The sequence below is a fragment of the Seriola dumerili genome, unplaced genomic scaffold (genome assembly GCF_002260705.1).
Source record: "Seriola dumerili isolate Sdu_G_001 unplaced genomic scaffold, Sdu_1.0 BDQW01000454.1, whole genome shotgun sequence".
Lineage (NCBI taxonomy): Eukaryota > Metazoa > Chordata > Actinopteri > Carangiformes > Carangidae > Seriola > Seriola dumerili.
In genome coordinates this window covers 713,950-739,501 of record NW_019174709.1, presented here as the reverse complement: position 1 = coordinate 739,501, position 25,552 = coordinate 713,950, and the positions used below count along the sequence as shown (strand labels likewise).

The 25,552-nt window shown below is 43.3% G+C and overlaps 1 protein-coding gene across 1 annotated transcript; it reads left to right on the top strand.

The window, feature by feature from the left end:
* The first annotated feature begins 739 nt into the window (after window positions 1–739).
* snph (syntaphilin) lies at window positions 740–24,740 on the top strand. Its single transcript, XM_022762924.1, has 7 exons — window positions 740–852; window positions 12,859–12,991; window positions 20,272–20,397; window positions 21,080–21,187; window positions 22,439–22,588; window positions 22,724–23,369; window positions 23,517–24,740. The coding sequence occupies exons 2-7, from the start codon at window positions 12,942–12,944 to the stop codon at window positions 24,738–24,740; spliced, it is 2,304 nt and encodes a 767-aa protein (XP_022618645.1). The 5' UTR covers window positions 740–852; window positions 12,859–12,941.
* The last annotated feature ends 812 nt before the right edge of the window (window positions 24,741–25,552 follow it).

Below are 25,552 nucleotides of genomic sequence, written 5' to 3'. Positions count from 1 at the left end.
TTTTCTTACAAGTCACAATCAGATTTCTGGCACATTAATTGTAAATGAATGTAAATTTGAACTGGTGATGTTAAACGTGTGTGGATATTCTCTCCGCTGATTTGTCCACTGGTAAAATATGGTATTTGGTTTTAGTGCATCATCCTCTTCAGACCTGCACTGCTATTCTTTCAAAAAACAAAATATATAAATACTTATTTTAAAAAAAAAGTTACATGCCACCCTTAATGACACATAAACAAAGATCAGGATCCTGTAGAACTGTTAAAGTGTTGAGTTCACCATTTGTTAAAGGTGAGCAACAGAAAATTCACTTTATATCTTAAATCCATTAAATCCTCATCATTCAGTTTTACATGTTTGAGTTTAGTTACTTTCAAATTTAAAGTCCATTTTCTTAAAGTGTGATTGTTTAATCCTGATCCACCACTTCATCCCCATGACAACAGTGACTGTTGTCACTGTCACTCAGGTTTCTCTGTGTTGGGGCTTAACCTGAGCTTCACACTGATCCTGCACTGACCGAATAAGCCTTCTTCACAAATTCAGTGGTGTTTCCCTTTAAACGAAAAAAAAAAAACCCGACGTAACGTGACGCAGATGCTTCCATCCATATACCCTTGTGCCTCTCCTCACGCGGCAACCATCCAGCGCACCTCCTGCATCCCCCTGGCCCAGCCCCCCTTCCTCCCCCAGCCTTCTCCTCTCCTCCCCTCCTTCCCGGGCGTGTGAGCCCGGATCACCGCTCCATCCAGCGGAGCTCTTGGCGAAGAACCGCTGGGAAACAATGAAAACCGAGGCTATAGATGCACGACAGGACTAAAGGCGTTGCAGGAGAGGGGGCAAATGCAGGTAAGCGAGGCCGGGGCTTGTCATTGACATCACCAGCGTCATTGGCCGCTGCAGAGCTGTCATTTTGCGGAGGATGCGTCTGTGGAGTGGAGATAGTGCAGTGTGCATGAAGGACTGGAAATTATATATGAATGGAGTAATCTTGCAGGAAACGTATGGAGCTTGGCGTTTATTTGAATCCCTGTGTGTTCCGCAGGGCTCAGGCTAATTCCTGCTGTGCGTGTGTTTATTTTGATGCAGCTGATGGAGGGATGCTGCGCAGTGCGCTCCGGCAGATGTTTTGCGCGTCTTGACATCCTGTGCGCCCATGTTTGAGCGTGTAACTCCCCGGGGCCTTTGGGCGTCAGATGCACGTTTCCACCGGTGTCAGCGTCATAACAGGCTGGGCACTTAAACGTACTTTTCTTGGTGAATAGAAACGATCCTGACTGCTGCCCTGGCTCTGCACGGAGAAACAGCTCACTGTGTCACAGACCCAAAGTAAGTGCCGTCCATGTTTGTAGGAAGCAAAGTCGTGACATGTTGCCTGGCGCCGCAGTTTGACCTTGCAGCATTTTCTGTTTTTCAGGACCGCACATCCCACCTGACCGATAACAGAAGCTCAGCTGCTTTCTGTGTGGCTTTCAAATGTTGCGAGCGAGTTGCTCTAATCACATCAAGGCTTCATCCAATTTCAGCGAGGCTGCAGCCCATGGGGTTAGCCCAGTGCTCATTGGATTTACTTCAATTTATCTGCCAGATCTTTACAATAAAAGCCTAGAAACCTATTTCTTAATGTAACACCAAAGAAGAGTCAGAAGGACTGGGTTACAGTGTAGGGCTGAGTTTGGTTGGAGATTCTGTCAGTAACCTTGGAACAAAAACATATGCTTGTTTATATATACATATCATTGTGACAATTGATGGTGACTGATGGTCTGACTATTGTAAGAATTAAGCATGTCGATACAGCAAAATACACCACTTACTCACAGGCACTCCTGAATGAATATAGCATTGGCTGGAATATGACACAATGGGCCCATGGGACAGACATGTACCCACCCCACACCCCAAACATGAGCCAGACATCCAGACTGAAACGGATGCTTTGTGCTCATTTCACATCTCTTTGTATTTGTTTTGCATCTTTGTATTTGCTTTGCATCTCTTTGTTGCTGGTGTTGCTGGTTTGTGTCTCTTTGCAGCCATTTTGTCCTTCTTTGTTGTTGTTTTGTGTCTCTGAACTCTTGACTGACTTTTCCAAACACATCTGGCAGATGTTCTGGCCCAGGGCCCCCACTGCCCCGTTGTAGGCCCGCTCTATAATCCTCTCATGCATATAAAAAAGAAATTTATTTTATGCCTTCACAGTGTCTGAAATGCAGAGGTGGGGAAAGCAGAACACAACATGCCCTGGCTGCAGAGACAGAGCTCAGTGTTGTTTACTGTCCTCTGCTACAGGTCACTTTTGTCCTTTGCAGCATGGCCATCTTGTCAGCAGCAGGCTCCTCCATTCGCAACCAATGGCAGCTCTCCTTCTGCTCACGTTCCTCACGAGTGGCGGATTGACCGTCGCCATGGTGACTTGGCAGTCGTTTGCACAGCATGGTGTTTGCTCAAATGCGCCCATGTTGGGAAAATGTCTAATTCTGTCTTTTTTTCTCCTGTAATAATCATCAGCACAAACTATTATTGAGCTATAAGAGTGCAGCACTGCAGCAGTGGTCTCTGCATGCTACACTTCACTTCATCTCTGTATTTGTGTAAAATCTCCATAGGCCTCTTGCACACAGAACATGTAGCCATCAGTCTCCTCTGGACTGTTGGTTGTATTGTCAGTCACAGCAATTAACTCCACCACTACTCATGCTGCTGGGGAGGAGCAGCATTTCCATATAAGTGGATTTAGCCTGTATGAAAGGGAAACATGTCACTGCCAATCTCAGTGGTTTTCACTATAATTAGAGATAGTGTTACTAATAAGCTGTGTAGCTGTGGGGGGAAAAGGGCAAGTGTGTATGGGTGCTCCAGACATTTGAAAATATCAGTAAGCTTAATGAGATATTTTAGTTATTCTCCACGGCCTGAGCCAGTGGCTCCCAAACATTTTGTCACCCTTTAAAGAGAAGCAGTGTCTCCTCACGCCACCTTGACGCAGGTTATGTATTTCAATTAGTGACGAGGCCTGAGCAGGTCAAACACACAGGATTTTACTGTAAAATAAGATCGGAGAAAAGTCTCTACTCGTACCTTTCTCATAGGGGGTGCTCTGTTTTTACATGATTATGTAATAAACAGTTTTGTCCAAGTTATTAAAATGCCTTTCTTTATTATCACCCTTCATGTTAATATGGGAACGTGTTAGCAAATCACTTCCCTTTTAAACATCCAGCAGATGTGGAGCAACATGAGCGTCATCATTTGCTGCTCTATTTTAGTCTCCACCAACTCCTGAGGGGAAAACTTGCTGGTTAGCTGCTCCAGTATGTTTACCATTTGTCTCTAATGTTGCCTGTCAACTGTTGGTGCTGTGCAGGTAGCACAGAGTGGGGTTTTTGTGCCGTCTGCCGCGGCCCTGAGAGCGATTCAAAACATTAAAGCTACAAGCCAGAAAACCAAAACAACCAGCTGAAAGTTACTATCAAGGTCTGTAGAGCTGAGGGGAGCTGCAGAGCCGGATGTTTGTCACTTGTGTGTGACCCTTTTCACATACATGCAATCCCTTTTTAATATGAAAATATTTGTTCAGGCAATCCTGTGGTCCTAACTTGCCTTGAGGCTCCAGGTATGAGGCGTGGAGACATGCTCCTAACTGCAGCCTGACCAAGAAAAGAAAAGGATCTGATGTCATTCATCAATTAAACAATAATTATTTCGAAATCAAAGTATACAACTGTACCTGGGGCGTACCTGGGTTCTGAATACCTCCCATGATATAGGAGTTGTAAAGTGGAAATGTGGGGGAAAAAAAGGGCATAGACTATTTCTGTGCTAAAATATATCAATAAACCTGTTTATTAAACACAAAATAAACTGAATATCTTATGGGGTAATAAAGATAACGTTTGCACAATATTTTGACATGAGGAAATTGACTCCTACATGCCAGCCCCTAACTGTTCTTGTAAGCAAACAAAAATAATGACAACGTTCAGCATAAAAGGAGCTACAAACTAAAAAATAAGAAAAGTCAATTCAAAATATGTCCAACTTAAAGTGTTTGTGTGTGATACTGTGAAAGTATCACACACAAAGTAAGCACACAACTTGTATTCAGTAACTGAGCCTTAAAACGAGTCGTCAGGACTTCTGTAACTTTGTCATGTCACAATTAAGCAGTCGTGCCCCAAGCCCAGCCCGCCATTCAACCTTGCAGGATTTGGTTTCTCTCTGTTCACCAAATATATCTTATTACTAAAATCAACACTTCAAATAAAACACACAGGAGAAGTGTAAAATAAGTGGCTGTTAGGCATTTCTCACATTTAAAGCCCAGTTTATGTTGTTAGGGTTTACTTGTGACTCAAAGCGGCAATACTCAATATTTTTATTTTAACTATCGAACAAATGACTGTGTAATGTGAGAGGGGTCGCTCCAGAAACAACTTTAAATGCTAATGTTGTTGGATGTGTACACTGGCAAGTGTTTTCTAATGTTTGCTGCATCATCATGAAGATATGATACTATTTTTAGCATAGAATTTACTGTCTTACCTTATCAGTGCGTCTTCATCCTGAATGGAGCCTGATGTAGAGAGAGAGAGTGACAGATTTTAATGTGTGAACTCCTGTCTCCTCCCACATGGTATTAATGTGATTGTGAATATTGATTTCCTATTTTCAATCAATGCTCTTTGGCTGTCTTGGCTTGGAGAAAAATAGTTTGCACGGACTATTAGCATGATCACTTAGGCTGCAGCGCTCTGGCACGCTTTTAATCGCTGCTTCTTGGCTCACTAATGACAAACCCATGGCATAATATATTTTGAGCTTTTGACCTGATTAAGCAGATATGAGATTCCCAGTTGTCTCAGATAAGAGTCGTGTAAAGTGCCTCAGCCAAACTAGTGCCATGTGCATTTTACACAGAATTTGCAGCCAAATGAGGGCCAACTCCTGTCAAAATCCAGAGACTATGGTGCAAAAAGTCTGAAAGAAACCCTTTGCAGGGGATTACTGAAGATTATATGTTCATGTGTTAGGAGAAGGTGATGTGATCTCCTCTTCCTTCTTTTTCCCTTTCACCCTGTGTGTATGTGTGTGTTGTGTTGATAGTTGGTCCAGTAAAATCTGTGCTGTAGCTTTATTGCTGTGCTCTGCTGGATCTTAGCTAAGCTGGTCTGCATCCACTGCAGCAGCAGGGTGACTCTGCAGGACTGGCCTGATCTGTGTACCCTGCGAAAACCGAAAGTCATCGTTTTAGCTTTGTATTGAACATTAATTACCTTCAGCCTGCGTTTACAGGGAAGGGGATTTGATGAATACGTGAGTATATTCTGGAGTTCGTATACTCTGCTTCACTCGAACGCGTTCTTCATTCTTGGAGTGCATGCATGTTCACAGAGCTAGGGAGGCTTGAAGGAAAAGTGTAGTCGCTAATTATGAAACTATCCACTCTGCTCTTGTGCTTCATGTTTTCCATTAGAATTGAAATCACTTTGGTGGCTTGTACTGTAGGCAGAGTAATTTGTATTCCACAGCTCAAAGAGCCTTCACTGCAGTGTCTGCATGTACCAGCATGCATTGCACATCAACTGCTCAAAACCAAACAGCTGTTTTTGTTCTTTATCATGTTTAATGAAAGCAAACACAACAAGCATTACATATACAACAGCTGAGTAATGGTTACTTGTGTGGATGGTAAAGGTCAAGCAAACCCCCATTTTAAAGGTCCCATATTGTATAAAATGAGATTTCCATGTCTTTTTTGATTATAAAGCAGGTCTACGTTCTATATTAATACTGTGAAAGTATCACTGCTCTCAGTCCCCAGAGAAAGGCACTCAGCCTGTATTCGGAAACTGAGCCTTAAAACGAGCCGTCAGGATTTCTGTAACTTTGTGATGTCACAACAAAGCAGTCACCGCTCCCAGCCATGCCCCAAGCCCCGCCCACCTGGACCCACCATCCAACCTTAAAGGATTTTGCTTCTCTGAGTGTTTACCTGAAATCTGCTATATCTTTATTAGATCAGAATAGATTTATTAGTCAGCCAATCAGAGGAGCGGTTCAGATCCTCTCTTCTGATTGGCTCACCGGCATGTTGTTACTAGAGCTTAGGAGAGGAGCCTGAGAGCGGAGATGTAAAACTACACTGAGATGATTTTTGGTACCACAAATATATCTTCTTATGGATCAAGACTTCAAATAAAAAACATGGGGCCTTTAACTCTGATAACTAGCAGCTGTGTCCCTGGTGTTCCCTCTTGTACAATTTGGCAGAAGTTGTTTTTATGAATACTCTCTGAAGACACTCTGCAGTGAATGTCCACAGTAAAAATCACTGAAGTGTTGTGATGAATGAACAACAGGATCTCAGATGCAACTGTTCAGTTCTGCCAGTTCTACATGGCAGCTCTGCTTTTGTCATCCTGGCATGAACCAGGACTATGAAGACAGTCTGCTGCTGCCAGACACACTAGACACTACCCGTTTAAGATTGTTTTATGCAATGCATGGGGGGCTAGCAGTGAAAAGCTAAGGCAAGCGGCCACTCTTTATCAGAGCTGATGACTCAGCTCTTCATCATTGACTTTTCTCTAAAACCAAAACACTTCAGATAAAGCATGATGCTCACCTTTGTGTTGTTGTTGTGGGGTCATTGTCACCTCTTGTGGCAAATAGGGACAAAAACACCCACTACAACCTTGGTTTTGCAAATGCACATCTGGTTAACCTGTGATAAAAAGCTGCATCTTTCCTTAAACTGTCTCCCACACAGTGGAGGAGTCAGTCCCACATGGCCTAGCTAGACAGTAGCCAGCGCCACATTGGCTAACATCTAGCTGTGTGGCTTCTAGCTACTAGCCAGGAAGCAGCAGTGTCAATGTTAGTCTGAGCCTCTGCCTCTTCTGCCTCATATGTGGATAGCTGAAGGCTGCTAGCTGCTGCAGTGATGCACAGATCACTCACAAGTGTGGTAAACATAAGATATGCTTCAAAAAAACAATGCCATTTACATCACTAGTCTTATATTCCAGTCGTTAATGTCACCTTGGTAAACACGATAGCTCATTTTGGTTTTCAATCTTTGTTCTGAGTAAAATATAAACCCAATACAGTACTGTGATAAGGTTTTAGACCCTTTAGGTGTTTAGATTCTTCTCCATCATCAGTAGACTGATGTTCTTTCTAATATGTCAGTGAGGGTGCTTGATGAAACGTTGCTCTCATTAATGTTTGTAAAAGATCCTTGATCATATATTTATAAGTGCCCTTTAGCAGGGCCCTGGTAATGTGCATGTTGGCTAACTGTCACACTGTCGAGGCTTACTGGGACATATGGTAGATGTAGATAGAAAAGAGCCATTGATAATGTTATCTTTTCCTACTATATCAAGTCAAACTGTGCTGTGAAAAAGGTAATATATTTGTTTTATATTGAAATCAACAGCATAAATCTAGTATAATACACATCACCCTACTGTACATTTTCCAAATTTTGCATTGACTGTTTATTTTATTATATTTCTTACAACAAGAGAGGGAGATGGAATATATGGTGCATGATATGTGGTTCAATGTATTTATCTAGCCACAGAATATCTCAAATACAGTAGATGCAGCTTTTATCTGTAACTTAGTGACGTCTGTGTTTAACATGAAACAGAGTCCTGTGTGTCTTGTTTTCCTCCTTTAGAATTGCTGCAGTCTACAGGGACCAAACGTGGCATTGTGGACTGACAAACACTATCACCAACAACTTTTTAGCATCACCAGAGCAGGCTTCAAAGCTTTTTCATTGGTTTTCCTGATCTCGTTTCATCTACACCATTCATATATCATTTACCAAAGCAAATGAGCAATTAAATATTTCAGAATTGTGAGTATTTATAGCACTAAGAGAACCTCAAACACACAGCTGTGTTTCCCAGGCAGCATGCTAATAGAAGCTGCTGACTGTGCAGACTGTCCAGATAAGCGCATGAATCATCATCATCATCATCATCATCATCATCTGGGCAGAGAGAGACTTTGTCTTGGAGCGATGCCACGCTGCTGCATTCAGCTCACAGATGTTTTATTTAAATCAGATGAGCTTCTCAACTTATGGAGTTTGGGACATCGTGTACAGGAATAGAAATGCTACCCGCTTGTTTGGCTAATCCTTATAAGGCAAGGGGAGCTCACTACTCAGAATTTATTGTGTTAGCTAATGAAGAGCTCAGTCTGTATAGTGCTGTATTTAAATGCTGCGGGATGGTGATGGGATAGTCTCTGGATCAAATTTATTTGTATTTATATGTATTTATGTGAGATGTTAAAGGAATAGTTGGACATTTTTTTTGGGAAATATATTTATTTACTTTCTTGCTGAAAATTAGATAATACAATTGACAGCACTCTCATATGTTTACACTATATATGAAGCTGGAACCAGCAACTAGTTTGCTTACCATAGCATCAAGACTGGAAACAGGGGCAAACATCTAGCCTGACTCTGCCTAAAGGAAAACTCAAAGAAAACAGCAACTTTCTCAACTTGGGGGCTAATCTGTTGTGTCAGCTCATTTAAAGTTTTACTGTTTGTTCACTTGTTATAAAAAGACACATAAAATTAGTAAATTAGTAGAAAAGAAGGTTTTCACAATTTTAACCCAAATACAAAGCATGCTGGGAAGTACGGTATCAATTCAACACTGTTTCTAAATAACATGATTTGATGAGTTTGGTGAAGAATCAGTTGGTCATCTACAACTAAACACAAGTTAACAGAACTTTTTCACCTCGTCATGAATGACAATCTAGGCCACAGGTAACTAATAAGCAGCCTGCAGTCTGGATCCGGACCCAGACACCGTCCTCTCCGGACCAGGATAACCTATAAATTATTGAGAAGCATTACATTTTGATGGAGTATTTCCATTTTAATCGCGCAGCTTATAGTCTTTACGGCACTGGTCATGAGATGCTACTCAGCCAATTTATGTCATTTTTCTAAAATTAAGCACTTTAATTTGAGATTCCAGAAAAAGCTCTCCCTCATGAACTTTTTACTTATTACAGTCCTTATTTTCCTTGAAATGAGAAAATGTAATTAACATTAGAGAAGTTATTATTCATAATCCCCCTCAGCCTGAGACTTCTGGTGCTACAGGACATTTTACTTTAAATGCTGATTTATGGATTTATATTTCTCAGACCAAACACATTTTAATCCTTCTTTAGGGCACAAAATATGAGTTGGTGTTTTTACAGTGTAAGAAGATTTTTAAAACTTTGGACAAAATGAAGCTCGGTGCATTTCCCCCAATTTTTTGGTGTTCATGCTAAACTAAGTTTACCACCTTCTGAATCTAGCCTCATATTTACATCAGACAGACAGACAGAGACTTTATTTATCCCCTAGGGGAAATTCATGAGTGAAATCAAATTTCAAATCTAACTCAAATAAGCATATTTTCTTGAAACATTTCAAATTAAACTTTAAATTGTATTATATATGAAATAGTAACATGCTGCACCATGTTACCTTTACAGCCCTGCTGATTAGACTCATTGAAATGGAAATGCACAACTTCGGAGTGACAGTTTCTGAAAATTCCTGTGGCATTTCTGTCATGTAAAACTGTAAACAATGAGCGGTGACAGCAAATGGTCAGCTAGGTGCACAATGACAGGTCACTGGTGTACAACTCACCACAGCACCCTGACTCAGCACATTGTTGACTTCTGTCTGATTTAAAATCAAGACAACAAAGTGAGATAACAAATACAGACAGGATAATAAAAAGTTAGCATTTATCCATGATTCAGTGGCTCAGTTTGCAAACACCAGCCAAGGAAAGTGCTGAAAATGACCAGGGGGCTTTGGATGACACTTATACACTCACTGTTGAATAGGTCTCCTGAATTAGCAGCAGTGAGTCAGTGTTGCAGACCCTGAGGTCACCTAACAGTCCTGAACCTCTGTTTGCCAGCATTTGCCTGTTTAGGATTGAGACTCTCTAGCGTAGTTGGTGTGAGTCACACTTTCCCCTGCACACACCCCCTCCCCTCCTCACTGTGTCCGACCTTAGGTATAAGTCATGAGTTGCATTACCGCTGCAGTCTGCTCAGTCCGGACAAAGAGGGGAGCTCTGGTACTCCATTGTCTATGCATTTAAACCCTTTTCTTGCATTATACCGTATCTTGTTTGAACCAGAATTTATGCTCTCAGTTCAGTTCTTTGTCACAGTTTTTCTGCTGTCAGTGTGTGAGGATTTGCATGCACAAACACACATGTATGACGCACCAATAGATACACAGATTAATTAAGGCCACATTTTCCTACATAGCAAGGACACTGTCTTTCATAAGAGAAACTGCAGTGTCTCCTCCGCTGCAGACACAGAGGGGGATGAACAATTGCTGCAGATTATCATCTTCTATCTATGCACGTGTCGCCACCTCCTTCCATCTCATTGGCTTCCCTCTCTTCTTCTTTACCTCCCTCTCTCTCTCTCCCACCCCTACTGTATCTCTTTCTTTTTACCTGCTCTGTGTTTCTGTCTCGTCAGCACAGAAGCTGCTTGCGTGTCGAACGCACTTAGGCTGACTGAGGCTGGGGATGGTGTTACATAACAGGCCTAACTAAATAAATCCTGTATGATGTGATGCCGTGTGGTTTGATCTGTTGCGACAGCGGCCAGAGCTGGAGAACATGCTGCCTTCCTGGGCCTATGTCACACTGTGTACAGTAATATTACGATTCATGAAAAAAATCCAGCATTATTATAATTATGTTATACAATAGACAAGAAATATTTGTATACTGTTTTTACAAGTAATACATGACCATGATGCCATTCTGTCTTTGCTGTGTGTGCATGATTTTCCATACTTGTTTCTGAGTCATCATCATATTCCCTGTAGCTTTGATCTGAACAGCTCCAGCAGCCAATCAGATTTAAGTAATGGCTGCCGGTTTGTCCCCATTCACCTTCCCTGCTCCCTGTGTTTCCTTCTTCATTGCTTTGAATCTCTCCATCTTTAATCATGGCCATTCAGTCAGCCAGTTACATCACCTTATTAAAGATTGATTAAGCAGGCTGATGATTGATTGAAACTAAAAAAGCATTAATGAAACAGGATTTAGAGGCATTAGCCCTCTTTACTCCAGATTAAAAAAAAAAAAAACACATACAAGCTGGAAAAAATGTGCAGCACTATAATATGTTTTGATTACATTCAACAACCTGACCAAAAACATCAGATTCTGTCAAACTGTAGAAATGTTTCTATATAAAAATACACTTTATAATATTTTGTTTAACATGGTTCCCCACATAAAAAGTGAACATAAATCAAACACCTACACCTTGTCATGCTGGCATGAACAACAACAACTGGAGTGAGATTCTGATGTTTTAGAGATGGTGTCGGGGTTGTTATGATGCTGTTAGTGGAGGTACAGTGTTTCAGGTGGAGATATGTCAGGCCGACTCAACTACAAAACGCAGCAGTTAGAGGGAGGTGTGGAGGCAAAAAGAGCAACAAACAAGCACAAAAATGAAGACAAAATGGTTTTGGTAAAACTGCTGGATAGATAGATGGAGGATTTTACAAAAGAAGGAGAGAAGTTTGATTTTGGTATGAATAAATTGCACGCTGTGAACAGAAAGATATAGTTTGACACAGACCCAAATGATATGTGGTAAACCTGGGGTTATATATACTATGTCCAGCCTTTGACATATCATATTACATGTAAACATACAAATACACACACTTCTGGTCGTTCCAGAAAAGAAAATCCAAAAACCATTAAATGACAGAGATCAGAGGAACAATTCTAGATAAATGAAACTAGGGCTCAGATGTGTACAGTAGGTAGATGTGTGTGTTAGCAGGATTTGAAAGAATAACATGTTGTTGTGTTAGAATATCAGGCTTTAATCCACCTACAGTACTGACTGTAGTGGGAGAAGACAACACAGGTGTTACGGCAGGAAGGTGACTTACAGCAGGTGCCTTATAGTCTCTCACACTCTCACTCACACACGCGCACACCAACGCACGCACACGCAAGCGCACACACACACACACACACACACACACACACACACACACACACACACACACACGCACACACACACACACACACACACACACACACGAGGCCACTAAGTTATGTGTGATTTATTATTGATGAGAAAAATCCTCCCCATTTCCTCTGTGTGTTTCTATCTTGTCTCTCATTCTCAGCCTGCTTCTCTCTGTCTCACAGCAGATGATGGCAGGATTTTGTTTTATTTATGTTTCCATTTTGAACACCTGCATATATTTGCATTTGGCTTTTTCAGCAGCATTATGCCGAGGTGAGCTCTGTTGGGTCACTAATGATTAAATGTTTGTGAGTGAAGGCAGGCGCTGTTCTGTCCTCATCTCTCATCATCCTCACAGCCACGTGTGTGTCTCAGTACTCACACAGAGGCAGATGACAAGCTCTGACATAGTGGCACACATGAACATACACACTCAGGCACGTGTACACACACACACACACACACACACACGTATCGGTCCCTACACACACAGATACAGATGCAAAGGTCCGTTCCCTTCGCTCACTTCTGCTGCTCTCACCATTATTTGGCCTGAGATGAGACAGATGAGTGATTATTGGTTAGTTCTCCCATGTGGCTGGGAGGTGATTGGCTGCTGAAGCCTGATGCCCTGTGTTTGCCAGCCAAGTGTCAGCTTGAGTCAGTGGCACTGTGCTGCATGCTGAGGCATCCAGAGCCAAACGCAGAGGCTGTGTGTGTGTGTGTGTGTGTGTGTGTGTGGGGTCACTCACTGGTCATGTCTGTGTTCTCCTCCAGGCTCCAGGTTTTGACCGGTGAGCTGCAGAGCAGAAAGTGAGGACAGAAGAAACTTCAGGTTGTGCAGGAGGCTGTCTGGCCCCATGTCTGCCCCTGCTCCAGCCAATCGGAGGTCTGCGTCGGGCTCTCGCCGGTAGGTAGCCAATGAGGAGCCCTGATTTTTCATCTTTCAGCAACAACCCTGGATAAGTATACTAACAGAGACATTTTGGGTTTTTTTTATGTTGAATAGGAATCCTGTGGTGCTTGATTTTTAATATACGTTCATTTGTGATAATGTATATGAATAGTTCATGTAAACAATTAGACCAGAGAAGAAAGACTTAACCACCACTATGTGTAAGTGCACAAAACCATGCATATGTCATTTCCATCACATAAACAACATGTGCACTTCATGCATACATCACTGGACATACACATGGTTTTCTAGAGTAAGCCAAGGGTTACTCTATATGATGAGCTGGAGATGAAAAATACATTAAGAGGTGGAGTGAATTATTGATAATACAGTCTCTACAGATGGTATCATGTAATAATAAATTGCACCTTTTTTGTATTTTCTTCTTATTGGAAGACTGGTGGAGCGGGCAGAAGCATTGATATGCAAACATATGATTGACGGTGTGTCTACATCCATCTATGGTTAACTGCGGGCTCATGTATGTGCACCCAGTTTCATGATGGTTGAGCTTTGTGTAGCGCCTGTAGTCTTGATCTATGGAAATAACACTGATACTAACATCTACCTAGGTTCAAGGAGCGGTTTGCCTTTAAAAACTCACAAGAGGAATTAGAATGACACTGAACAGTTGACAGATTTATTCCTCCACAGCAATAATATAATTTACACAGTGCTGCAATTTGTGTACAAACAAAATGAATCAAAAATGTAAAGACAGAACTCTTTCAAATAAAAAAGAAACTAAGCAAAATAAAAAAATAAATAATCACTCCCCTTCAAGATGAGATCCTCAACTCCAGCACTCATTTGAAATGTCAGAAAACCAAGAGTTCAGTTTCTTTGTTCCTGTGCAGGTGTGTGTGTTGGATGTTCTGCACCTATGATAACTACTACTACCTGGGTAGAGTTAATAGTGTAAATGCGTCATTATCTGGGGTCCATGTGAATTAATCAACATGAACATACAAACACACAAGTATCAGTCCTTAAACACACAGATACAAATGCCCGTTCCCTTCGCTCACCTCTGCTGCTCTCACCAGTATTTGGCCTGAGATGAGACAGATGAGTGATTGTTTAGTTCTCCCATGTGGCTGGGAGGTGATTGGCTGCTGTTCAGATGTCTTCTATGGACTGATCCCACGGTTGGCCTCACCGTTTCCACGTTCATCCACAATCTCACAGCCTAGGCTCTCCATCACAGATTCCTCACAGATTTTATCTGGTAAACAAAAACAAATCTACACAAAGTGCAGAACGATAAGTTACTCTGTTCTCTATGTCTGACATGAGACCTGCAATTCAACCATCTTATAATTTAAAGTATAACCAATAAGGATATACTTCAATTAACATGACATGAATTACTCTTTATCATGACCTCCTTTGGTATTTTTAACATAAACAAATGAAATATTTGTCATTAATTACCTAAGATCACAATATAAGGTGCATTTTAGTATGAACAGATGAACTACTGTATGTAGCTTCTTTTTTTTTTTTTGAAACACATCACTTTACTATTTTGAAACATCAATTTTATACATCACATTTCAATGTTTCTCTTAAAAATGAATATGAATTAAATTAACACTATTAACCTTCTAACATACAACTTCAACAACCTAGCTCAGTTCAACCACAATATAGCTGTGCTACAAACACTGAGACAAGTTAACTCTTCTAACAAATGGCTGTAATGTAAATGGGTTAAGTACAATGCGCCTTTAATATTTCATTACAGCTATGAACTGTTCCACTAATCAAACCAGCAACTGGCGCTGCGTTATTACAATGACACCCCTCTAACCGAGGCCAACGGTCAGCGGTTAGCCTCGATTAGCATTAGCGATCTTTTCAGAACAATAAAACAACGATACAAAACGCACCAAAGTACAGTGAAAACTTTAGACAACATTCTCATAACCCCGACTGTTTTCTATGAAAAGTATCTGAACTTGAACAGCAAGTAAAGTGTATTATCTCTCTTCGCAGTGGCTAACAACAGACTAGCAAAGAATGTTTGGTTCAACTCACCAGGATTTCAACACTAACAACTCGACAGAAGCTTTCTCCCTCAAGTTCATAGTCGGGATTCTAATAAAAGAGCAGCTTATTAGCGTTGACACATGGAAATATTCAAGGTTTTACAATTATTCTGTGCTGTTTCCTACCAAGAATTGTTTAGCTGATCTGCAGCACGTTGTCAAGGACGTTTCAGGAGGAGGGTCACAAGGTCAAGTGTGGGGGTGTTGGGAAAACAGCCACAGGAAACAGCACATAGCGCCACCTACAGCAGGTGTTGCACAGTGTAACAAAACCACCAATAGGGTTTTGGTAGCCCTGTTTCAAATGGGTTACATTTATAAAGCAGAGACACACATGAGCATAGGTTCATAAATCTGACCAAATAAACCACAGAGCTACACAGAGCTTTAGTTGTTAAGCTACAGAGTTTTATGCGTCTAGCACCAAAGTACTATGTGTGCCCTGGATGGGTGTGTTTGGCATCTATCTTTCAAAAACTTTCTGAGCACAGGTTTCCTCCAATTCAACCAGATGTTGTGAGAACTCAGTTCAGTACTACTTTCTAATAAGACACCCATTATACAACTTTTCATTAATTCATCAGCTTTTTTTTTAATTAAATACTCTCTTTCTTTTCAGTCATGGATATATCAGCAGTTCATTTTTCCAATTTTTTCAGTCAGCTCTAATGATGCTGCTGCCGTGGTACATTTGACAAGAAGATGGACTTAAAATAAGCTACATGCTTTCAGCCACCTCCTACTAATGAGCATCAAGTTTACTGCAACCTGAATACAGTTTATTGAGTGTGGTATATTGATGTGTTTTCTCCTACAGCTACTGGACTTCCTTTGCCTGTTTACTGGACACGAGTTAAAGATAAGACTGTGTTACTGAGTTTTCGTCGTCTCTAGGGACCAGTGATGACCTCTTCTCCATCCATTAAGTCATTCAGGCTCAGACTTCAGTGTTCTCACTTTACAATGCAAATGCTCCGATAATGTATACAGAGCAGACTGTATGTATTATACATAATGTGTACAATGATTATTGGGCATTGATTTAATGCTGTTGTCCAGTTTTACACAGTCAGTACTTTAATACCATGGAGAGCCAGTTTGCTGAAGAATCACATCCTAAGTAATTTTACTGCATATTGCTGAAAATCCAACTATAATAATGTTTTTAAAGTGATTAAATCCAGAATCCAGTTGAGACAAATCATAGGTTTATGAGTGGATCACGGACAGATAAATGCCCTAAACTATAGGCAAGATGTATGGTTATGATGGTTGTGTAGCCACAGACAGATCAATCTGTAGCTGTGGTGTCCTCCTCTCTTTCGTCTCTTTTCCTCAGATTCAACCCTCTGAAGGTGCTGCAGCCCAAACGCCGCTTGCAGCAAATACTGGCGTCCTCGCCCGTGCCGGTGTCCAAGCCGGTGACGGTGTCGGGGTCGGGGGCGACTGCGCCAGCGGCCACAGCGCCGGTGGCCATTCCTGTGCCCGCCCCCCCTGCGTGAGACACACTTACGTTACAGTCTCACAAAGCATGCTCCATAGCTGTAGCTGTAGCTCCAGCATGCACTGTAGCCACTAAAACAAGACCAACAAAACAATCAATGCTACCTGTCTTACTTAGACATGGTTGCCCCTCCATTCTCTAACTGACTTTTGGTTAAGTCCTGCAGCCCAGTTACTGTTGCTACACCTGTCAAGTAGTAAGCAATTAGCCGCACATGCTAACAATTACACACAGATATAAACTCCCCAAGTGCAGACTAGCTCTCTTACTATGGCCTCCAAAGCTTGACAGGCCGGCTGTGCCTAGGTACGAAGCTATTACTGCTCATTGAGGGCAGGGTTTAGTGAACAGTCAGTTGCTGCAGCACTGACCTGCGAATCTGATTTAAAGAGTTTAAAATGTTACAACTGTCCATCAGAGACTGAAGCTAGGTCACAGTTAAATCATGTACAGTATAACATGAAAACAACACGAGATCCCAGCTGCTGTTCTCTGTGTTTATATTCAGCTTAGAAGTTGGCATCGGCAAACAGCACAGACTTCTGAGTTTGCTGTTGCGTTACATTGCATCTGAGTCTACTGATGTCATTGCAGGACAAAACAAGGGAAAGTCTGATGTACAGGTGTTGACTTGCACTTACTGCTGACATATGTTCAGTAGCTTCACCAGGTAAATTTGCGCACTAGAATCAGAGGATTGTAGCAGCATTTGGTTTAATGTATTTTTTCATGGCATGAAGTTGGGTTTAGCGGCTACATGCACGTTAGAAATAGCACTATTGTTGTGCTGTGGAAGTATACTGTGATCACGAGTGATCACTGGTCCACCACAGTCGACAGCACCATGTGTTATGAACACTAACCAGTTCCCCACCAGACAGTTGGTGAGACACCGACGTTGCCTGAAATGAGAATGTGCTATTTGGACTATTTAACCATCAGTATCTAGGTATGTGAAATGCCTCTTTAGCAAAGTCTCTGTCTCCACCAGAAACAAACAACAGCGTAAAGAAACATTTCTGCACTCCACCCACTCAGACTACCCAACACAAGATGTCTGGGAAACACTCAGTTTCCTATAGCCGACAGCCAACCACCATGTCCACCAGACCGTCACCCAGCACCCACAGTCCAGACACAGGTCCCGGCAGATGGATGAGATAGATTCTCAAACATTAAACACTGTTGTACTGTTTATTCTGTCCTCCTCCAGGCTCACTGCTTCAGCTGCTTCTGCCCTCCGCCTCCTTCTCTTCTGTTATTGTCTTGGCTTTTGTCAAATATTGATCTTCAAAGAAATACTGAGCAGTCAATATCTGGCCTCCTCCCTCACTTACTGTATCACACAGGACACGTGTGCTCAGCACAGCTCTCGCAAGAAACTTGGGAAACTGAGCACAAATAAATCAGTTGTACTGTATATGTTGACACATCATTGTGTTAGTGTGTCAAATACAGCAACGGTTGTTGTGTGCAACCCTGTTTCCGTGTGTTGGCTTTTTGTGGAGTTATCATGTCCTGTGTGCAAATCCTTCATGGCTGCTCTGATTGGTCCCGCTTGTCCCCTCCTCCCTCTGTGGAGGCCAGTGATTGGGCAACAGACATGTCCTTTTAAAGTAAAAGGTCATTAACATTCACTATGTGTCATGTAATATCACTGATTATAAAACATTGTATTGTTTGTTATCAGCAAGGAATGTCTCGACAGAAGTTGCCCATCACAGTTCACCCTTCCCTTGTCCTGGCTACCACTGATATAACTGTACTGTGATACTCCACAACTCTCACCAGGATAGTAGCAATGGTTAAAGGTGAAAATGTGTGTTTATTTAACATTTTTTCAACATTACTATTAAGATGATACAGGAGTGGTTTTATGTGGCCTCAACTGTGATTTTTGCAAATGTTTTCAAATGTTGTTGTTGTGTGGCATGGATTAGTTTAAAGGAATAGTTTGGCATTCATTCACTTCCTTGCCAAGAGTTATATGAGAAGATCAGCACAGAACACTAAGGATGAAACTAGTGCTAGCAGGTGTTTAGCGTAGCCTAGCACAAAGACTGGAAGGAAGGGGACACAGCTGGCCTTGCTCACTCATAGCTCATAATGTCATAACCCAGATAGCAACGCAATAAATCCGCCCCATACTTGGTTTTCTTTTGGCCCACTATATGTTCGGTTCCATGGCCCAAATCTGGCCCATATACAGCATGATTGTAAGGTACTTCTACATCTGGACGAATTTTGGCCCCCACACACAGCAGAAAATCTTCTGGCAGTCAGTCAATACCAGAGGATAACAGCCAGACTCTGCTCAGATGCGGAAGTATACGGGCCAGACTCTGGCCGAGGTCCGAGGCATATGTTGGGCCAGAAGTTTCATTTTGCTATCTGGGAAGTCCATCTACCAGAAGGCGCATAAGGTCAATGGAGAGACGAAGTCCTGACGTCACATCCAGACTAGCCTCTCTTCCACTTCCTCTTGTAACTCAGTGCAGTCTCTCACTGAGCATTTCTGTCATCGGCCTTTCTGAAAAAGTAAATCATGTTCAATATTCAATAGACAATAGACAAACTGGCATCCATAACAGCACTCTATTCGTTTTTAACAAGCTTTTCAACAAAGTTAAAGTTCATTTGGGAACTTACAAAGACTGCAGCTCCATATTCATCCATTATGATATTCCCCAACAAACTTTAAGCAGTAATTTCTGCTGTCTAAAAACTTCTACAGCGTGCGTTTTCTAGCCTATATTTCTTGCAGGATGTGCTTTCCCGCTGCTCTATACTAAGCTACGTAAATTATTATTATGGGCTGGGAAGGAGAACAGCGTTTACTACAGAAGCCCTAAAAGGCAAGTTTGTTTGTTCTTAAATTCAAGGGTTTTTTTTCATCTGTGAAAAAACCCCAAAAGACAAATAAAAAAATATGTTTATGGCAAAAACATGTCTTTCAATGCTTCTGTAGATTACTCTGCGGTAGAAGAAGAAGGAAGACCTTCCTGGTGATGTGTGGAGAGACAGATCTGTGGTCTTAATCTGACATCCTTTTAACAACTGAACTCACCTTTGCCATTCAGATTTTAGCAATTAGTTGTCAGAGGTTAAATTTATGTCTGGGGTGTATCAGATGTGTCAGAGGTTAAATTTATATTTGATAAATGATGTTCGCCTAATTTTCATATCACATCTGCTGTGTGTAGAGATTTTTGTATGGGAGCTTGTTTGAAGTGAACTACTCTGGACCACGAGGCTCTAAATGCTAATGCCACTCCCGCTCCCCGGCTTCTCTGAACACTGAAGTCTCAGAACATTTTATCTCTGAATTATATTTCAGGTAGCTAGACGTTAGTTTGTGTAACTACAAATTTAAATGTGTCATATGGGCGGCCAAAGAGAGCAGCCTCAGCTGTGAAAGCAGAGATGTCTGTCTTCCCTCTTGTTACGCTCTCAGAGAGCCACCTCTCATGGGCCACTTCAGTGTTTGAGTGCTTGTTGATATTTGGCAGCTGCGCCGCCTGCTGCTCAGACTCTGAGTGAATGAGGTGAATCCTACGACATGCTACATGCAGGGCAGCTTTGTCTCACCTCAATAGTACGTGCACGTTGTATCGTTCAGGTGTGGTCCTCTGCTTGTTCTCTGTGATTTAACATCCCTGTTGTCTCTGCCTGGTCAGGTTTGACTATTGCAGGTTCATAGAGCTAGACTACGTTCCCATGGAGACAGGCTATATGGTCTCAATGCGCCCGACTAAAGGCTATGCATCAACCAAGTCGCCGACTAAAGGATACGCTTCCACCAAGTCTCCGGATCGCCACAGCCGCTCCGCAAACTCCCCTTCCTCCACCCCTCGTTCTCGGTCTGTTCTGAGTCCCTCTTGTTTTCCTCCCGATCAGTGTTGAATCTGTGAAGCATGAGAATGATGAGACCCTTTGCACTGTTGTGAATGTTCCATGATATTACGTTGAGGAAACACCTGAGAGACTTGTTTCCACAGCATCATGTCTGACCTGTTCCTCCCTTCTCCCTTTCTATTTGTTTATTCTCTTTTCTTTTCTTTTTATCCTCTCTAGTGAAAGACACCCTAAACTTTGTTTGTTTTGCTTCTTTTAGTTATGTCATTGAGTCTTATTTATTTTGATATTTGGTTTTCATCTTTGCAGAGCACACTCCCTTTCTGAAAAACTGCAACATCACTGTCAGTGCCCAGAGGAGTGTGTGTCATTGTTTCTCAGGCAGAACTTCCTCTGGCAGTGGCTTTGGCCTCTGTGTTTTGTAATGTGTCTGTGTATTTGTGCATTTCTGTGTTGTACTGGCATGTTGGTGAACCCGGACTGAACTTTGCTCCATTCATGTCTGTTTTGATGTGTGGTTTTAAACAGAGTTGTCGTGGTTTTGCTCAACAGATCACCGACTTCACTGTCACCTGGAGTGTGGTTTCATATCACAAACACATTAACTTGTCTCCTCTTACTTTGGACCAGGCGGACACCGGCAGCGCCTAGTAATAGAGATCCCTATGGCAACGCCTCCCTCAGCAGCAGCAGCAACTCAGGCTCTTGTAAAGGCAGCGACTGCAGCCCCACCAAAGGGTGAGACATCAGACACTGCGTGGCCATGTCTAATATCCTGCTTTGCATGATTGATTGCATTCACTTCAAAGCAAAAGTGAACACTACAGATAGAAACAGAAACTGTGTGCGACTTTCTCACCTCAGGAGAAATCAGAAATTGATATTCTTACAACATGCATTCCTATTCCCTCGCTGTTTAATGAGCCAGACTCAAATCAGACTCAAATGCTATTTCATTTTCACTTCATTATCTAAATCAGTGAAAAAGATGTGGGCAGCAATTCAGAAGCCTCCAGTTCTACAGCTTTTTGCCTGAATTGCTTTTTTATTTACACGACTTGGTTATTTAAAGATTGTCTAAAATAAATTTTTCTGTCTCCGTGCTGGCAACAGCCAGAGCCGTCCATCCGCCCCATTCTCATACACGCCATATCTCAGTAACCTTGACGGAATTTCTTTTGGCACAAATGTTCACTTAAGACTCAAGGATGGACTGATTATATTTTAGTGGTCAAAGGTCAAAGGTCCCGGTGACCTCACAAAACATGGTTTTGGCCTTGTGAACGTAATATCTCGGGAACTCGTCAAGGGAATCCCCTCAAGTTTTGGCACAAATGTCCATTTGGAGTCAAAGAGGTCAAAGGTCAGAGGTCAAGGTCACAATAACCCCACATTCTTGTAATTGCGATAAATCAAATATATCAAATTTGGCACAAACATTCACTTGGACTCAATGATGAACTGAATTCTAGTGGTCAAAGGTCAAAGGTCACTGTGACCTGACAAAACACAGATTTAGAGATTTCACATAGTCATACATTTATGATAAAGTGTTGACATTTTATATCCAAAAGGTCAAAGGTCAACTTCACTATGATTTGTCAGGGGGGTACAAACACATGTTCCTCCATAATTGATGGATGTATAAACAAGCCACATTTAGCTAACATGACAACTGACTCGATAAAAGATGAATGAAATATTTTCAAGAGAGAACTCAATATCTTTTTTTGTTGCCATATCAACTCTATAAGGTCAGAAGTCAATGATGTGTTTACAGCTTGTTTTCAAAAATCAAATAATGCAGGTTTAAAAGTAGACAGGGCCCATGTATTTGCATTAAAACCCCAGCTTACAATACAACAGACACTTTTCATTCAGCACCAAAAAAGATCTTGAGCTTTGATACCCACACCTACTTACAACACATGCCAAAAAATTAAAAATAAAAAACTTCTATTCCCTTCATTTGCCTGTCCTGTGTTCTAGACGTCACCAGAAGTACACGTCATGTACAGACAACCATGGTATTCGACCCCCTCCGCCAGAGCAGTACCTCACACCCCTGCAGCAGAAGGAGGTGTGTATCCGCCACCTGCGGGCCAGGCTAAAAGAAACCATCACCACACTGCAAGACAGGTGAGATAGAGATTTTCACAATCAGTAAGGTCACTTCATATTTCTTTTTTCCCTTACTAAATCTCCCAGGCTATAACCCTAACGACTGCAACTTTATCCCTCCCCCATCTCCTCTGTCCATCTTCACCCTCGTAGGGACACAGAGATAGATGAGCTGAGAGGCCAGCTCTACAGGATGCAGGAGGACTGGGTGGAGGAGGAGTGTCACCGTGTGGAGGCTCAGCTGGCCCTGAAGGAGGCGCGTCAGGAGATCCAGCAGCTCAAACAGGCTGTGGACACTGTCCGTGCCAGGCTCAGTGACGCCGGAGGACTCAGTGGGGACGCAGGGGTCCAGAAGTACTTCCAGGACATCAACACTCAGAACCACAAGCTCGAGAACCTTTTGCTCAGTATGGAGTTAGCCCAGGCTGGATTAGCCAAAGAGGGGGGAGCCATACCAGGCTGTCGCACCCGTGTTGGGGGTTCAGCACCAGCGTCAGTATCAGGGGGGAGTCCAGGGGGAATACCCAAACCGGCAATAGGGGGGAGGGGGACTTGCTCCTGCGATGCCTCCCCAGCTCGTTCTCTGACCCGGAGCTCCACCTACACTAAGCTCACCGATCAGGCGTTGGCAGACCAGAACGGCAACGGGCAGGACTTTCCTTGTCTGTCAGGTGACGGCACCCAGGACAGTGGCTTTGTGTGCTGCGGGGAGAGCAGCGTCCCCAGCCGGGCCGACCTGCTGCTGGAGGCCGCCTTCCTCTCCGAGGAGACTGCATCTTTACTCAACTCCTACACACAGACCTTCTCCCAGTCTCTGCCCCAGTCTCTGCCCCAGTCCCTGCCCCAGTCCCTGCCCCACTCTCTGCCCAGCTCTCTGCCTCACTCCTTCTCTCACACCTTACCTCATTCTTTCCCTCACAATCTGTCCCACTCTGTGCCCCACACTATGCCACACTCCTCCACCTATGAGAAGCTGTGCACAGGCGAGCGGCTGGCTCCCTTTCGCTGCGGCCTGGGTGGAGTGAGCTGTATGAGCCACCCCTGCCTGTCCCACCACCACCTGTACCTGCACCCCCTGCGGGAGACGGGTATTCAGACTGAAAGCTGCCCCATCCCTGCTGCAGCAGGTTACCCCTCCGATCTGGATACCATTGCGGAGCAACGCACTTTCCGCTCCCAGGCCTGCAGCCCCACCTCCACCTGGATGTCTGATGAAGGGGAGGAAGAGTTGGACTCCATCACCACCACAACTTCGGTAACCACAGCAACAGTCATGAGTACGGCCACAGAGCCAATCCCACTCTCCAAAACGCCGGTGGTCCCTTCTTTACCACGTTCTGCTACTGTGGCGTGTTCCATGGACAGTCCTCTGAGTGAGGTGATGGAGGGAGTGGAAGAAGAGGAGGAGAAGCAGGAGAAGGAAAACAGAGAGAAGGAGGCTGATGCAACAGAGAAGCATGATGAAACAACAGTGATGAGGCCGGAGGATGGAGGGCAGCAGGAGCAGACGGGCTCAGTGGCAGGAAATGAGGTGGAAGGTCAGGGTGCAGAGGAGGAGGCGACGCCAGGAGAACTATGCGACTTGGAAGAAACACCAGCAGGGATGCAGGGTGAGCTTAGGTTTGGAGGATGCTGTGGAGAAAGCAGGCAGAGTGGGAAAACACGGAAAAATCTCAGCATGGAGGAAGTTGTTCTGTCAGCAGGATCACCGCAGGCGGAGACCGGACAGTTGAGTCCGAGTCGCCCGGGATTATCACCGGGTGTAGAACAGCCTCATACTTCCCAGCCCAGGAGAGCTACGTCCCACGAGGAGATCGCTGGCGTCACTGTAGTGGAGGTGCACGATGAGGACGATGATGAAGATGAAACTAAAGAACAAGGCGCTGCAGGGGACGCTGCAGCAGAGGAGGGGGATTCGTCTGAATCTGGGACAATTCAGAAAAGCTACTGGAGTCGTCACTTCCTGGTCGATCTGCTGGCAGTGGCCATCCCCGTGGTGCCAACAGTGGCGTGGCTGTGCCGCGGCCCGGTCCGTGACGGACAGCCCATGTATCATATAGGGTCACTGCTGCGAGGCTGTTGCACTGTGGCACTGCACTCGCTGCGCAGGGGAGGTGGATTGAGGCATTACCCCGCAGGCGGGGGAGACCTGGGCGGATCGCAGATATAAGAGGAGAAGCTGTTCACTCCTCTCCTGTGTGGCTCTGATGGAAATAACTGTAATATGAGGAAGGGAAAGAACTTCCTGTCCTATAGCTGAGGGAGCATCAGGAACAGGAAGTGTGCATTCATGACTAAGATCTCTGACCTATAAACTGTTGTGTTTGGTCCTGCTCTTTATTGTCTCTCACCCTCGGGTTCCTGCTGTTGCTACCAAGATGTCTGCTAATCCTACTGACTTGTGCAAAACTGATTGAGCTGACTGATGAATGAGTGATCTATGCTCGGATGTTTGACGCTGATTGTTTTGTTTTTAAGTGCAGGGAAAATGTTAAAGATTCATTGAACTGTCAACCTACTGGTCTGACTCCGCTCTGGCATGTTAAAACGATCACGTGTTAATGAGCGCGTACGTGAGACGCGGTACGTGTATGTATACGGCGTATGTATGTGTATGTGTACATGTACAACCAAACGGCCTCGTCCACACTAGACGAGCCACACTCATTAACCACTGAGGGAAAATCCACCCTAAATCAAAATTCACACGTTTCCTGTCGCTGCAGAAAGTCTCGGCTTCTCTTTGAGTCTTTGAGAACGTGGAGCTTGTCTAGTGTCAAGAGACGACAACATAGACACAGAACTCAGGTTGAATCAAAGGCCAGAAACACAGCGAACCTCACAAGGCTGCAAGAACCATTGATATTTTCCATATTCAGCTGTTGGAGTCAAGCTGTGAAGCCAAACGCAGTCACTGTACAGATAAAGTCCAATTTCAACACCAGATTCGACACCTCCTAGTTGTTTATGAATCTGAGCGAT